At 55.2% G+C, this 16507-nt stretch overlaps 1 protein-coding gene across 1 annotated transcript in view; it reads right to left on the reverse strand.

The window, feature by feature from the left end:
• Positions 1–60: 60 nt before the first annotated feature.
• TCOF1 (treacle ribosome biogenesis factor 1) overlaps positions 61–16507 on the reverse strand; it is a 34710-nt gene continuing 18263 nt past the window's right edge. The window contains 11 exon segments of the mRNA XM_039483333.1: positions 61–420; positions 422–451; positions 2204–2260; positions 3003–3109; positions 4972–5535; positions 7970–8189; positions 9204–9289; positions 9609–9888; positions 10726–10938; positions 12449–12597; positions 14627–14801. Of these exon segments, the coding sequence (XP_039339267.1) occupies positions 370–420; positions 422–451; positions 2204–2260; positions 3003–3109; positions 4972–5535; positions 7970–8189; positions 9204–9289; positions 9609–9888; positions 10726–10938; positions 12449–12597; positions 14627–14801 (1932 nt within the window). The 3' untranslated portion in view covers positions 61–369.

Consider the following 16507-nt stretch of genomic DNA (forward strand, 5'->3'; position numbering starts at 1 on the left):
TTATAAAGTGAACCCAAAAGCTGTTAAGTAGGTAGCAAAAAGACAGACACCACGATCACAGAAAGATTAGAAGTTTCTCTTAAAAAATATAGCTCTGGAGAGAGATTGCTGCATATCACTTCTAAGAGGGGAAATGGCGCACAGGAGGTGCTGGCTTCTTATTCCCTCTGCCCACGGGGCTGCTCCGATTGCCTCCTTTCGTTTGGTTACAGCGCAATGGCTGCGGGTTTCCGGCGGAGCAATATTCACTTACGTCCAGTCCCAGCCAGGCAGCGGCTGAGGCAGCAAAGTACAATGCTTGGCTCTAAAAGTCACAATTAAAAGAAGTTATAAATTAAGATTTAGAAGTTTAAAGTATTTTCTTTTTCTTTAAAAAAAATAGAAGAGTTTTAATCCGCTTTCTTCCACCCCTTCGTCATTCATTCGTTGTCGGCCGTCCGAGGGAGGTGCTCTATAGGGGAAGAAAAGATTTTGTTATTTCTTCTCTAAGTCCATCCCACAGAGATGGAAAGGCCTATTACCAGGCCACAAGGTGACCAGCGAACTCCCCTAAGCAAGGACCCCCCTTCGTAGAGGGGCAGTGCGACCTGCTCTTACATCTCTCCCAGCCTCGGTTTCTTTCTAAAAGGCTTATTAATTCTACAAACAGTCAGGAGAAATGAGCTTCCCTTGGGCTTGTATCCAAAAGCTAAAACGGTCCTTGGCTTGGAATTCTGGATGCTGGATTCTCGCTCCTAGGTCTTGGTGCCCCTGTGCTAGAGAAGGGGAGCGCCAGCTCTGAATGCATTTGGTTCCCCAAGGAGGTAGTAGGAGGTTTGAGTGTGAGCCTTGCACCTCCAGCCCCCCAGCACTGGCATTCGTGTGCCACCCTGGGAACCAGCCCGCCAGTTGAGCAGGAAGTAAAGACTCCCTGAGAAAGTTAGTTATTGACCTATGAGAGAGATGGACAAATTCCCCCATGACCAGTAGCACCTTCACTTCTATTGTCCAAGTTCAAACTTCCCTCAAGCTTTGAGGAGAGCTGGGGGCAGAGTCCTAGGCAAGTAACGCCAGCGACGCCGCAGTCTTTGACCACAGAGAGAGGGTGCCAGCGGCACGTGCAGTGAGGAAGCCAGAAAGCTTACTACAGCACTGCCAATGCTCGGGTGAGATGCCATTCTGGCTGGCACTGGAGCTAGCCCAGGGCTGATGAGAGAAGCGCCAGCCTGCTAAATCTGAGCCCTTGGATTGCTGGCTGTTCCACGTGCCTGCCTCCTGGGGCAGAATAACCCAATCAGAGCTGTTCAATCTGGAGACATTCTCATGGGGGGGACGGGACGCACAGGCTAAATTGCCCAGCAGCTTGGGGTGACTCCGCCCCCTCCTCTCCTGGGAGCAATGGGGACAGGCAGACCCCTGTGCTTCTCCCCTACTCTAGCACCTGGCCCAGGGGGTGGGGGGAGATCAACAAACAGAGGAGACCCAGAAAACACACACTGTATTGTTTAAAAAAAATAAACCCACCCCCACCCTGTGATTTTTGGCCTCTTGAGGCTGGCAGTGCAGTGACCAGAGAGGTGCAGTTCCTGCACGGCCTATCTCTGGTGACAATTAGGAACCGGCTGGAAGGTTCTGGGGCCAGCAGTTAGGCTCAGGGGCTGGTGCACAGCCAGCCAGCTGGGGAAGACTTGCTTATACTTCCTGGCTCTACCGCGGCCCTTAGGGACCAAAACCGCCAGAGCTCGGGGAATTCCGGATCCCGTGCTGGGAGCAGAGGCCCTGATGCGAGTCCTGCACAGACAGATCTCGCGAGCTGTCCTGTCACCACTGCTTAACTCTGTGGATCCAGTTGTTCTCAGAGCCATGCTCTGTGGTGACCCATTCCTGGTGAACCCCGTGAAAACCGAACGTGTACGTGTACATCAGGAGAAAAAGGTCCCATCTCACTCTCCTACTACTGAAAGCTTGGGCAGGACTTCAAGGGGGAAAGACTGAGCCCTGCGTGGTGCTTTTTCCACACAACTTCTTCCTATGCACAGGCCTGGGTCCGCTCTCCCAGACAGACAGGTGTTCTCACACCCCCACACCCACGCCAGCATGGAGGTCGCTTGTTAAAGACTAGGGTTTAAAACAGGCAGAGTTGGGTGCCACCAAAGAATACAGAAATGGGCTCAGGGTTTGGAGTTTAAAGAGCTAATGACACATCGCCCCATGGCTCACGTACCTTCTCACAAGGATCTCTCGAGCTCAGCAGCTTTCTTCTTCTAGGAAAGAAATCAAACTGTAAAACCCCCATATGAACTGGGCCCAGCAGAGCCAATTCTGCAGCCCATGACAGTAGTTGGAGGCTGCCTTGCTAACTCCATAGAAATTGACACTTCCTCCCCCCAGAGAGTTTCACTGGGTGGCTTAGATCAGCTTTCCAGTTGTCCAGCAGCTCTGCTCCCATGGCTACTCCTCTCTCCTGCCTCCCCTTCAACACTTTTTAGCTGAGTGATTCATTTCTCTCCACAAAGCGATTGCAGAGCCTGCTGGGACGTGCAGCCAGGGATTCCCCACTGCACTCCCCCAGCGTGATCTCTTTGCTGGGGAGAGGTGCGAGCCCCCTGGAGCAAAGCTCTCTATCTGCAGGAGCAGGGCGGCATGGAGCGCTCCCTCCACGCACAGCAGGGCACTCAGGCAGGAGTGAGTGGGTCGGTCGCTAATGCGCTGTCAACACTAAGCGTTAGCACAGCAAGGGAAAATCCCATTCCCTCCAGCACCCACCCGCCCCCATGCAGGTCAGAGTGTGGAGTCTGAAACAAAGACCAGGTCAGTCCATCCCTCTCCAACACCCCTGACGCTGCCACGCCTTGAAGGGGCCAACTGTAGGGTGCAGCTCTGTCACTGAGATGCTGGAGAAGGGAGCCCCAGATGCTGATCGTTTTGTGCTCTGGGTACCTACCCACTAGGGACAGGACAGAAGCCAGCCCTCTCCCCCCCAGCTCTGGGGGGGGCAGAAGCGGATGTACACACCCACCCACCTTCTTTTTCTTTTTTTTGTGGGTGGAAGCAGACCCGTCCGTGCTTGGCTCCGCTCCAGCTGCAGCCTTCTTGCTTTTCTTCTTCTTGTCTTTCACAGTCTTCTTCTCTGGGAGAGAGAAAAGGACCCGGGTGCATGTGAAAGGGGACAGGATCAGGGCTGCCCTGGGGGGGGTGTCAGACACCACTGAGAGGCCGGGGGGGGGGGCGCGGAGGGTGCGTCTCTGCCTCACCCACTGAGCCTTTGGCTGTGCCTGTGCTAGCAGCTGCCCCAGCCTTGCCCTGCATTGCTCCATCAGGATAGCAGTGAATGCACACCCCTGCCGCTCAGGGCCCACCAGCGCCCAAGCTGCCGTGCCTTTGAGAACATGCCCCGTTCTACCCCACGCTGCACTGGGCACATGCAGATGATGCAGGCGTCTCTCGGGCTGGAGACAGACGGGGGCAGCGGCAGCTAGGGCCTGGGTTAACATTTCAGCCCACTCACATGGACTGGGCACAACTATGTGGTGACATGGTCCAAGGCACATTTCCACCGCAGCTGATACTGCAAAGCCAGTTGGGGGTTCTCTGAGATGGGGCATGTGTGTGTTGGGGGGCAGGCTGGGAGGTCACTGGAACCGAATACACAGACAATTAAGAAACAGAAGAGCAACCTGTTAATTTTTGCAGGGCTGGAGTGTCCCTTCACCAGCCCACAAAAGCCCACCCGGGACAGCCTGTCCATCCACCTCACGCTGTGCTGCCGGGCCCTTCTCCCAGATGAGAAGCTGGAATTTTGCACGATAGAAACCCCCAGCAGATAGTGTTTGAGCCTCCTCTCCCTTTTCTGTCCTTTATTCCTGCCTCTCCCTCCGGGAGCTGGCACCTCTAGTCTGCAGGCCTGCGCTCCGCCAGCCGCCGTGGGAATCTGCAGTGCACTGGCACGGAAGGCAAAGCCCCAGCAGGGGATACCCGCAGGGCAGGGGCAGGAACTGCTCTTTTAATTGGAAGTGACAGACAGCAGCCCAGCTCCATTCTCTCTCTCTCGCCCCCCGGGCAGCGTTAATGGCATTGAGTCATCTACAGCGATCGCTGTGGCTCACTGCCACGCTGGGACGTACAGTAACAATACGCAGCCAGGCAGGGGCCGCTGCAGGCAGGAGCTATGCAGATGACAGCTCAATGCAGAGCCTTTCAACAGAGCGAAAGGGTTTGTCACGGGGCTGCCGTTTCTGAGCAGCGCCGACAACACCCAGCTCATAAGCGCTTCTGCCGCGTCCAGAGTGTTTTAAACTCAGGGAGCTGGCGCTGATCACAACCCCAACCTCCAGCCTGCCTGGCTGGGAACTCCACCCTCCCGTGTGGGAGCTGGCACTGCCAGCCAGCTTGGCTTCAGCCCTTTAGGGCTGAGCAGGCACTCAAAGTGCTGCAGGGTTTCACCGGCGTCCCCTGGAACAGCTCTGTAAAGCTTGTAACTGGCGGCAGCTTGCCCTGTCCTTGTCTCCCAGCATGCGCTAAGCCTGCCGACCCAGTCCTGCCGTTATGCACAGTAGGGAAGGGAGGGGGCGCAGAGCGATGGGTGGGGCATAAGGACATTTCTGGAGACAGGACGGAAACAGACAAACTCCTCCCTCCAAGCATCGCTGCGAGGGACTAGCAATGGCAGCAGGACAGCTCTGCAGACAGACACGTGCCCGATACGCAAGCCAGGCAGCTGTGCCGGCCACAGTCAGGAGCAGAGCTCCTCACTGCCCGCAGCAGAGTCACTCTCTGACCCGGGTTAACATTCATTCAGTCGCTTGCTTAACTAGTTCAGCTCAACCCTGGACTGGCTTTGGGGGGCAGCGTCTGAGCCCCAAGCGAACCCGTAGGAACCAGACCCTAGGGTGCCATTTAGGGGATCCGGCAGCAGAGACCAGCAGGCACTAGCCTGTCTAGAGAGGAGCGGTGACAGTCGAACCGGGCGAGGGACAGCACCAGGGCCCTTACTTTTACTGGCTTTCTTCTTCTTCTTCTCCTTGCTGCCCGCTGCTCTCTCCCCTTTGCTTTTCTTCTTTTTGGGAGTCTCGAGGCCACTTTTCAGCTTCTTCGGCTTGGGCTCCGCGGGGCCGGCATCCCCTGCCGCCAGCTTCCTCTTCACGGAGGATTTCTGCTTCTTGTTCTCTTTGTCCCCAAGCTTTGGTGCTTTCGCTGCTTTCAGAGCCTTGGCTGATGCCGCGGGGGTTTTCTTCGCCGCCTTCTGCTTCTTCTTCCCTCCCTCCAGCTCCCCTGGCGCTGGCCCGCCCGGAGCCTTGGCAGCAGTGGTCACCCCGTCTTCGCTGTCGCTCGCCGAGCTCTCCCTCTCCGACTGAGCGATGGACAGCAGAGCATACGGCGACGGCGTCCCCAGAGAGCCCTTAGGGCCACCAGCATTCTGAGTCACCGCCAGGGCTTTCTTTGCCCGCGAGGCTTTGAGACTGGCGCCTCCTTTGCCCGCTTTCCCTGCCGCAGTCTCTTGGCTAGAGGCCACTTTTGCGGTGACCGCTACCTCCCCAGAAGAGGACGACTTGCTCTCTGTAGACACAATTGAAATAAGATGATTTAGGGAAGAGATTTGGTTACAACCCAACCAGCTCCAGGGAGACGCCTCCAGTCCCCGCCCCCAGACAGTGTAATGTGCAGGTACTCGTGTCATAGAGAAATAAATAGTCACTACTCTCCCCAGAAACATAATGGTGTATTGTTACAGGGCTCTATGACTGGGGGTGCGGGAAGTGCATTAACTCAGAGTACAAAAGCCAGGCTTGGGCTACAAATTAAGAGTCCAAAGGGCTCATAAGAACGTAAGACTGGCTGACCCGGGTCGGACCAGCTGCTTCAGAGGGAATGAACAGAACAGGGCATTCTGGTCCCCAACGTGCGCCCTAAAAACCTCCCAAACCAAAACCAAACAATTTGGGAATTTGAAGTCTCTGCTGGTCCAGACTAAGAGCACTGGCTGGATCTGCAGGTGTAGACACAACTGTACGTGGGCAGCTCGCACTATGATTGTATCAAGACAATGCCGTTACGTCCCTCCATTTTGAGAGCACTGTGAGAGTAGATTCTAGATCAGTGGTCCCTTGCAGACACCTAGTCTGACCTCCTGAACATCACAGGCCACAACACAGCTCTGTAGGGAGGATATGGATGAAACCCAACAGATCTTTCAGTCTTGGGTTTCTACTGTTCACTTACAACCACTGAATGGCGGTGGGGAGAAAGATTTTTGACCATACAAAAATGATTAGGGGCATGGAATGGCTGCCCTATGAGGAGAGATTAATAAGACTGGGGCTTTTCAGCTTGGAAGAGAGATGACTAAGGAGGAATATGGTTGAGGTCTATAAAATCATGACTGGTCTGGAGAAAGTAGATAAGGGAGTGTTATTTACTCCTTCTCATAACACATGAACTAGGGGTCACCAAATGAAATTAATAGGCAGCAGGTTTAAAACAAAGAAAATGAAGTATTTTTTCACACAATGCACAGTCAGTCTGTGGAACTCTTTGCCAGAGGGTGTTGAAAGCCAAGACTAAAACCAGGTTAAAAAACAAAACAAAACAACAACTAGATAAGTTCATGGAAGATAGGTCCATCAATGGCTATTAGCCAGGATGGGCAGGGAATGGATCACTTAGAATGATCAGAACAGGTCATCATCCTCTGGGGCACCTGGCATTGGCCACTGCCAGAAGACAGGATACTGGATGTTCATACATCCTGTTTCAATCATCCATCCAAATAGCTGTTCCAGCTCCACGGAAGATGTAGCAGGCCGGTATTTTGTTGGTAGCATTTGATAAAAGTGATTCTTAAATCAGCCTTTATCAAGCGTTGACATTTTTCCAATCAAAAATGGTTCCCAGGAGAAGTGCCGCACATATCTGAAGACAGAAACACCTCCCAAGTTATCAGGTTCGAGAGCTCTCATTGCTAGCTGGTCTTTGACTTCAGAAATAAGTTTGGCAACTATCACTAGAAATGTTAGCTAAATTTCGGGATTCAGAATAGCCATGCACATGGCAACACCTTACAAGCCGTATAACTGAGCAGTTGTATGCTTCTCAAGCATCCAACCGCCCCTTCCCGAAAGGATGCAGAAGCCTGGAACAGCTTGCAATGTTTCGTGAGGTGTCCAGCAGGGGGCAGCGACAGACTGTCACAGTAAAGGACAGTGTGGTCTTGTGATTCACACTCTTCACCTGGACTCAGATTTCCAAGATGGAGAAGCCCTATTATAGGTCATGTACTCCAGCCCCCGCCAATGCGGATTTGTCCCCCCAGCATATATTCTCCAAGCTCATCTAAAAGTCCCGGCTGATGGGGTTTGCACCACTTCCCTTGGGAGATTACTCCATGGTCTAAGGAGCCCTGATATAGTGCATGTTTTGGAACCAGTTCTAAAGCTGCTCAGCTCTGTGAGCTAGATCACAGCCTAGGAACATGTGGCCTGCAGGGTTATTTCCTGCGGCCGCCAAGCTCCCCTCCCCTGCTGCCCCCCTCCCCCTCAGCATGCCACATCCCTGCTCCTCTGCCTACCTCCAGGTGCTTCCCGCCACCCAACAGCTGTTTGGTGGCGCTTGGCGCTTTCCAGTTGGGAGGGAGAGGAGCAGGGAGCCACGTGCTCAGGGGAGGAGGCGGGACAGGGGCAGGAATTTGGGGAAGGGGTTGGAATGGGGGTAGGGAGAGGGCAGGGCCTCATGGAAGGCGTGGAGTGGGGGCTTTTGTACCTTTATATAGAATCACAGAATCTCAGGGTTGGAAGGGACCTCAGGAGGAGATGTCTAGTCCACCCCCCTGCTCAAAGCAGGACCAATCCCCAGACAGATTTTTGCCCCAGATCCCTAAATGGCCCCCTCCAGGATTGATGAAAAGGTGTCAGTGATGCAGCTCTCGGGCCAATGTACTAGTCCTCACGCGGCCCTCGCGGTGCTTTGAGTTTGAGATCCCTGGCCTAGGACTAACCTGCCTTCTGTTTGGCTGACGTCTTCTCAGCATCCGTATCGGAGTCACTGCTGTCACTCTCCGAGACGTCAGGCAGGGCTGCTTTCCCGGGTTTGGCGAGGGTGCTGGCAGCAGCTGCTGCTTTTCTACGCCCTGGTCTGGGTGAGGTCAGGGAAGCAGGTGTTTGCACTTGGGGTACTGCTGGAGCTTTAGAAAGACCTAGATAACCTGTTAGAAGGGACTGAAGAGCACACACACGCTGAGTGAGACACACAGTCACCAGGGCTGCACCCTCTTGCCTCCACCCAGGGCATTTTAACTGCCACTCCCAGCTGCCCCGTGAGCGGCCCTCCAGGGTGGCAGGCTCCCCTCAGGCGCCCTTCGGGGAAGTGGAGAGACAGAAGCCAAGTGCTCCTACCAACACAAGACACAGGGCGACCAGGGGTTTGTAGGGAGCCCACAGAACCTTTGGCTCTGCCCCTCTGCTCCATTATTAGCCCCTCTGCTGTACCACACACCGGGCCATGGAGGTGGGTACAGCAGCGTGCTGGGGGTACCCCAGTGCCGGGCAGCCAGGCGGCGGGGAGTGGCACAGCTGGGGCAGCACACAGAATGAAACCCAAACAGGGAGGTTATTTATATGGCTGCTTGACGAGTTTATGACATTTGTCGTAATCCACTGCATATTTGCTCCTTTGTTCTCTCCCTGTTTGACCCAGCCTAGGGGAGGTTTTTGACTATCGGTGCATTCCTACGCTTGCATGCAAAGCTGATACATTACAGATGTACTGCGCTCCCTAGAGATTACTAAGAAAGGGGGTTTACTGGCTTAGACATGGGTTTAGTTACAAATAAAAGTTGCTGCTATGAGTCTGGCTAGTTTCCCATGTTTGGCTATTTCAGTGCTGCAGGGCACCAGGTTCCCCCATGTGCCTTTTGATTCGACGGCCACGTCAGCACAGCACCAGGCCAAGGCAGAGCAGCAGCAGCGCTGCGATTTGTCCGTCAGCTTGCAGGAGTGTTCCAAACACCCGAGTTCAAAGCCTTCTCCCCTCTCTGCCCCGGGGCTGGGAGGCATCTGAAGCCCAGCACCCTTCAACAGCCCTGCCCAGCAGGCTGAGAGGGTGCAACTCTAGGACTCGAGGGCAGCAGCAGCCGGTTACCCCAATGCTGAATCTGGCCCGGCGTCTGCTCCATCTTACAGAGCAGAGGAGAAAGGTGACAGCCCCGGCCTGCAGGGTACAGGACCTCTCACCTGCGAAAGCTGCTGTTCTTCCTCGTTGGACTCCGAGGAGGTGCTGTCGGCCTCCTTCGTCGCTCCCTGCTTCTGGGGTGCCCCTGCTGGAGAAGCAAAGTGCCCAGTGAAGTCCTCCTGCTGGTACAGCACAGCACGCACCTGAACGGGGAGCGCCCCAGATCTCTCTCTGGGCACCCCTCCCCGATATAGGCAGTTGTGGGGGTCCCCAGAAACACGCACTCCAGAGCGGCTGCTCCTCCACAAGGAGCCTGCTGCTGGTCACTCACAGCCTCGTGTGTCAGCGAGACCCATCCCACCAGCTAAGCCGGGCCCAGTGCACAGCGAACCCTTGTTCTCCGCGCTGCTCGCCGGGCCGGCAGCCCCCAACCACTACTGGAAGTCCCCCAAAGCAGCGTCTCTTACCAGGCCTCAGGGACTGCTTGGCTGTGTCCTCCTCCTCGCTGTCGGAGGAACTGCTGCTGTCCAGGCTCTCCTGCCCTTTGCCGGGTGCTGGGAGCACAGCCTGGCTCTGGGTGGCTCTGCCTGCAGCGCGAAGTCCTGCTTTTCCCGCGGCCGCGACGGGACCTTTGCCCTTGGCAGAAGGGCTCAGCAACACAGGGGCATTTGCTTGCGCGCCCTCCCCTGCGGGGGCAGCGGCTTTACCTGAGACAGCCCCGTGCTTCAAGCAGGAAGGAGGACGAGGCTGAGGGGAGGGAGAAGGAAACAAGGAACATTTTAGACAAACTGGGGGTGGGGGATTCAGACCTTCCCTGAGCTTTCCAGAGCAGCCAGCGTACCCCGAAGGCAGGGAGCTCTCATGGTGAGGGCCTAGATGATCTTGAGAGGGGGAGGGAGTGTCTCTCTCACACAGCCCGGGGGCAAGTCACTTCACCTCGGTGACTCAGTCTCCCCATGGGCACACTGAGGGAAATGCCACCTGCCTCACCAGGGGTGCTGAGGAAGCTACGATACCCGCGGCAGTTTGTAAAAGGAGTTAGGATCCTCAAATCGAAGGTGCGACCAAACTGCAGAGTCCTCAGTCTCAGAGGGAGGAGAATGCCCTTAGGAACACAGCTTGTGCCCGCTACTCCCCAGTCTGTGGCAGGGGCAGGAGCAGCGCAAATCAGAGACAGACGGAGAGGGATAGAGCTGGTCTGGCCACTCCAGATCTTTAGTGTAAAGAGGTGCAGGGGAAGCTACGAGACAGCACTGACGCGAGCCCGGAGCCATTATCTGGGAGGCAGCCAGCAAGACAGGCCTGCGGGGAATGGCTGACAGCTGAAAAGGAAGTTTTCAGCACGGCGCTCTTACCACAAAGGAGCCAGTCTGAGGGTGAGACCTGCAGCCTCCTCAGGCAAGGCAACAGGGATTTTCTTTTTCCCCCCCTGCATTATGGTAACTGTGCTTAAAGTGGCTGTTAAAATCGCGCTGCAAACCCCAACCAGCCTCTGGAGGACACTCTGCCAGTCCCGGCCTACAGGCTCCAGCAGCTGCTAGATCTCCCTGCAGCGCCGCATGCCACCCTGCACTTCTCTCTTACCTGTCTTGCAGGCTTCTCTTCCTCCTCGCTCTCCGAGGAACTTGAGCTCGAGCTCTCGGACGCTTGGCCAACTGCGGAAGCAGCTGCCTTCGCAGGGCTGCTGGCCACTCTGCTGGCAGCTTTCCCAGTGGGCAGCACGGGCCTGGCCGTGCTGGCTGTTGAGCCCAGAGGCTTTGCGGCTGGGGAAGGTTTTGGTTTCACCTGGGCCGGTTGCTAGGCCAGACAAGAAAGGAAGAAAGTCAAGACAGGGTGGCGACTTTTAAAGAAATACAGCAACAGAGGTAAGGAACCTGGAAGCCAGACCCCATTCTGCAAGAGGAAAATGCATAGCCAAGTAAGCCTCTGTGCTCAGATCCCAGCTGATGGGGACACACCGAGATAGAGAACAGGACATCCGCCCCCTGGAAATGTGCTCTCCCACTCTTTTCATACACCCCACGTGGTTTATGACGACGGTTAACAAGAAACCGGAGCATTTCATCACAGCCCAGGCCTATCACCTCCCCACATGGGAGGGCAGTGGCCAACGGGGGATGACAGAACAGCCCTGGAAGGAGCACCATGCTCCAGGGAGGTAGACCATTGGGAAAAGCAAGTGAACACAAAGAGAGGAGGGCAGGGGAAGCGATCTGTCTCCTGGGGTCAGTTACAAGCCAGTCTATGCCTGTGGCTTCCCCCACCCGGCAGACAACCAAGCTTCGACGTGCCGGGCTCCGTGGGATCTCTCATGTTTCTCGGATATGACATCTGGTGCAAGATGCCATCCAGGGGGCTGTGGATCCAAGGTGCCTTTAAACATTTTCGGCTGTGATTTGAGAGCTCAAAGTCACAGTGACTGCTTTTACATACCTCTAAAATATCAACTCTCTTACTAAACGAGCCATTGTGCCCACTGGGGAGCACACAGCTTTCTAGCCATCCACAGCACAGGGGCAATCCCTTTCTAGCCTCAACTCCCAACAGTGCCAACGAGGCCGGTGCTTCGCGTGGCACGGACACTTCTGGGAACGGGACTGGGAGCACCTAGCCGGCCAGCAGGCAGCAGCAATGATTTCAAGCACCCGGGAGCTGAGCTGGAGCTGAAAGGCTGTGGGACACATCTGGAGCATTGTGCAGGTCAGGAGGTGCTGCCTGGAGCGGAGGACCATGCATTGGCCTACTGGAAGTTAGCAGCCTCAGTGGCTTTTCTCTTATTTATGGCAGCTTCTCCAGTGGCATATGGGCCACCCTGCAGTACTGAACAGCTGGAGTACAGAGCATTCTGGTCAGTACATCCCTGCCAGGCCAGAGGAGAGAAGAGACAGGGGGTTATGCTGGTGCTACAGGGCTTGGGAACCCCTCCTGGGGCTGGGGAAATTCTCCACTGGGAGGTATGGGGGGGATCCAGCTGATTATGCAGCTCCTGCAGAATAAAAGAGGCCCAGATGTGGGCAGGAATCAGCCTGTATTATTATTGCTGTCACAAGGCAGCCAGTCCCTCCACTGCTTCTAACCTCCGAACCCTAGCGAGCCCCCATTGGTTGGAAAGGTCCCTGTGCCGGCTGGTTGGGATCACCAGCCCTGACGGATGCTCTCCAGAGCCTGGCTTTCCCGAAGAGCAAGCACTCCAGACAGAGAGAGTTTCGCTAGTCACCATTCCTCGAAACTCCAGCTCTCAAAGAGGCCAGCTCAGCAAAGCTTCCTCCCCATCGCCTGACAGCTGCGCGGTCTGTTTGCTAGTTACCTGCGGGTGTACCTGATCCTCCTCCGAGTCCGATTCCTCACTGGATTCCTCACTGCTGTCTGCTGCCCCTGGTGCTTTTGGAAGAGATGCTGGAAGGGCCTGGGCCTTCTTGACACTAGTCAGCTGTGCTGCAGCAGGGGTCTTCACTGCTGAAAGAGGTCGGAGAGAAGCCAAGGGTAAGATTGCAGGCTGTTTATAGGAAGATGATGGCTGGAGAGCTGAGGAAGGCTGCTGATGTTTCAGTGTTCTGGTTTTAGACTGGGAGAGAAAACCCTGCTGAAAGGAGAGAGCTGCTAGCAGACAATGATTTCCTAACACCTCCTTCTCCACAAGATTTCTCTTGCTGCCCCCAGGCCCCGGCTTTCTCTTCAGTACGACTGAAGGGGCCCAACAGGAAGTGATGCGAGGGGTGGCAGAGGGATAGAATAGTCGGGAACGCCACGAACATGCCAGAGTAACGGAGCTCTGGAGCTGGAGAACCCTTCCCTCCCGCCTTTGTGCAGACAGCCACCACCAGAAGCCGGCAGGAATCAGTAGTGGAAAAAGTTAGCAATTGACAGCTGAGCAAATGCCCTGTGCAAAGCCTGCTGGAGGCTTCTGTTCATTTCCTAGGGGGCTGCTGTCTTCCACATCACACAAACCCTCCCACTCCTACAGCTGGGGAGCACGTCAGCCCTTCCAACAGCCAGTCATACTCCGGCTACTCATAAAGCTGACTGGGTGGGTTTCTGCCCGTTTCCTGCCAGCAGTTACACCAACAAGCAAGAGAGACCAGCCGGCCTATTGCCTGGTGCTTCCGCTAGCCCCAGAACACAAACCCATAGGGTGTCGGCGGTCTGGACAGCAGGGTATAGGCAGATCTCAGCACTCAACCCCATGTTTACAGCTAACAAAATCTCTCCCCACCTCCTGCATGCACAGGCTGAGTTCTGTTTTACCGGCTCCCTGCAACAAAGGATTTGACATTAGCTCAAGCTCTCCCTCCAGGAAGGTCCTGCATAACCATCCAGAGGTGCAAGACTCCTTTGTAATGAAGTCATTCCCTCCGGCATCCTCCTGCATACAGGCATCAGCTGCGGAGATGCCAGGAATAACTTCTGGTTGCTCGCATCACGAAACCCAGCCAGAGACAGGAACCAGCCTGGAGCATGCGTTATCGGCTAAGGCAATGCCTCTGCACTGCAAAACAGGGACATCACTGTGCAAAGACCACAGTCACCTGGTGAGAGTAGAAGCACTGAAGGCTCATGTCCATGGAAGGGAGGAGACGGGTCAACTGAAAACAGCAAGAGCCAACCAGGACAGTCATCAGTCCCCTCCATGTGCTGGGTTCCCATGGGTTGTCCCTGTGCTGCCCCAGCATGCCACTGGCCATACACCAACAGGGGCCCTGCATGTTCTCGGAGCACTCAGACCTTGTGCTCTCTGGGCCTTGTAGCTGCAGAGACACCTGAATACTCTGGAGATGGGGGCGGCAGCAGGGAAGCAGGAGCAGATACATATTCAGCATGGGAGGCTCCACTGCATCTTCAGTGATCTCCCTCTATCCCCACTTCAGACACAACCACGTCCTCATGAGACTCCAGGTTGTAGCCACCCCCAGCCCACTCCAGGACAGCTGCCAGGACTCCCTTCCTACCCCTTCATCAACCAGAGAGGTCATGGAGTGGTGCCAGACTTCCTCGTCCACTCCAGGGAGAGGCGTGGGGATGGCAAAACTCCCCCAGGCCACACAGGAGGGGAGAAGAGGGCTTCATTCATTACTAGTAATTTCGTATAGAGCCTTCCATCCACGGATCTCAAAGTGCTTATCAATTATTATGCCAAGGCTCCTCCGTCTGCACACGCTGGGGAGTACTTGTCAGTTAGCAACTGACCCATGCTGGAAGGAATAGAAAACAGAACAAAATAACCCCGCCCCAAAACCCAACTCTTGTGCCATTTTGGAAGGACACTCTAGAAGAGACAGAAGGGAACTGCACTGACAGCTCTTGCTAACATCAGCTTCAGAGCGACTGGCAGAGTCTGCATCCCTTGGCAGTTCAGAGCATGCCTGGTGATGGTTCTTAGGGGGGAGCCCCGTCTAGGACACACCAGCTGCTCAAGCCGAGAAGAGAAGCAAACCCGTGAGTATGGAGGAGAGAGGCCTTGAATACCAAGGGAAGGCTAGAATCTTACCAGCGTTAGGAGGTGGTTTCTGGGCTGCCTCGTCCTCCTCACTGTCTGACGACGTGCTGCTGTCGCTCTCAGAGTCCTTGCCCTTCAAGGCATTGCCAGCTGCTTTCCTGGGGCTCCCAGCTTTACCAGCCGGGCTGGGCTTGATGCCAGGGGACGGCTGAGGAGTTGGCAATCTCTAAAAAAAAGGTCAATGATTTTTATGGTCAGCAGGTTCAGTGCCCAAGCCAGGGTTCGTGTCCTGCACCCCGCATGCTGCTGTCATCATTTAAAATGCTCCTTTGATCCCCAAAGAATGTCACAAGTTTGGAGATGGATCATTTCTGAAACCAATGAAATGTGGCTCCCTCTCTTGGGTGGGAGGCAGTAGCAGATAGAAACACCGCCCAGCAGTTCAGGCAAGAAGGGAAGAAATATCCAACCGGAACGGCGTGGGGAAAACTTGGCAGGGGAAGAGGCCATATTTCAGTAGAAATTGACCATTGACCAGGCCACCAGGGTTTACGCCCCTACTCTTTCAAAAAGGATCAAGGGATCTTTAATGACCAGGGGTTCAGCACCTCATTATCATGTCTCTCTGAGAACGTACCTCCAGAAGCACAGCACTCCCTATCATTAGGCCAAAACAACGGTTCAGTTTGACTTGGAAGGGAGAAGGCCACCTACGGAAACCCCACTACTACTGCCTGCGGGGGCTAGATGTCCCTTGAGGCTGCTCCATTGAATACTGACTGTCTGACCTAGGTGGCTTGTGATGTTTGGAGGGATCCGAGCACAAGGTGAAACGACTGCCAGATTCCACCATCCCAGCAGCTGCCTCCTGGACACAGCATTAGAGCAGCGTTCCTAGGAAGCGCTTTGTCCACAACGGGAGCGATTCGTTTGTCCATGTGCCTAAATAATCGGCTGTGAAACCCGAACATGGTGCTTGGGTTGAACAGCAGCTGGCAGCGTTTTGATTTCTGTGACTCAAGGCAATGCGCGAGCCGCGTCTCAGTGTCTCGCGCGGCTGAGGAGTTGATGCAAGGAGGTACCAGTTATTTTGGCACTTGAAAATTTCATTCCAGCCAGGTTTGATCTTCTGGCCCCCCCGTGGCACAGAGACAGCTTCCATGCTCCTGTCACCCTTTGGCTGCTTGCAGAGGGTGTGCTAAAGAGAGGAAGTCCCGGAGACTTCCCCACCCTTTGGGGTTCTTCGGGGGCAGACACGCTCTGCACCCGCTCAGGCATCCAAACACAGCCTGATCGTCACATGCTGGGCTGAACGCTCAAGCACCAGTTCGCTCTGGCCAAGCAAGAACATAACGGCCATGCTGGGCCAGCCAATGGTCCGCCTGGCCCAGGATCTCATCTTCCCACAGTGGCCGGTGCCAGATGCTTCCGAGGGAATGAACAGAACAGGGCACTTGCTGAGTGATCCATCCTGTGGTCCAGTCACAGCTCCTGGCAGTCGGACGTTCAGGGACACTCCGTTTGCCAGGCACAGTGGGAGCAGAGTATCACCCAACCTGCCTGTGGCTGAGACCCACTTTTGGGGCGGTGTCCCATGGCCTGGGAGCCGTTCCCAGAACTCTTCTCAGGGAAGATGGAGCGTGACACTAGCTCCACCATGAATGGCCCAATCCCCGGCAGCATTCAGTCCCTTTACCCCGTGTGCTGGACTTGATACACAGGCTCCCCCCACCTCTCAATAGCAGTGAAGAACTAGAACATCACAGCTGTTCTGAGAGCCTGTGGGGTGGCTGCTCCTTGCCAGTGGCCAAGAGCCCCAGGTTTGCAGCTTCGTGAGATGGAAGATTGTGTCAAACCTGCCTTTCTGGCATGGCCCTACAGAGCGCTGCCCCTGGGGCAGCGTTTATTACATTTAAACCAGCTGCTGAACAG

Source organism: Mauremys reevesii, linkage group 8, assembly GCF_016161935.1.
Source record: "Mauremys reevesii isolate NIE-2019 linkage group 8, ASM1616193v1, whole genome shotgun sequence".
NCBI lineage: Eukaryota > Metazoa > Chordata > Testudines > Geoemydidae > Mauremys > Mauremys reevesii.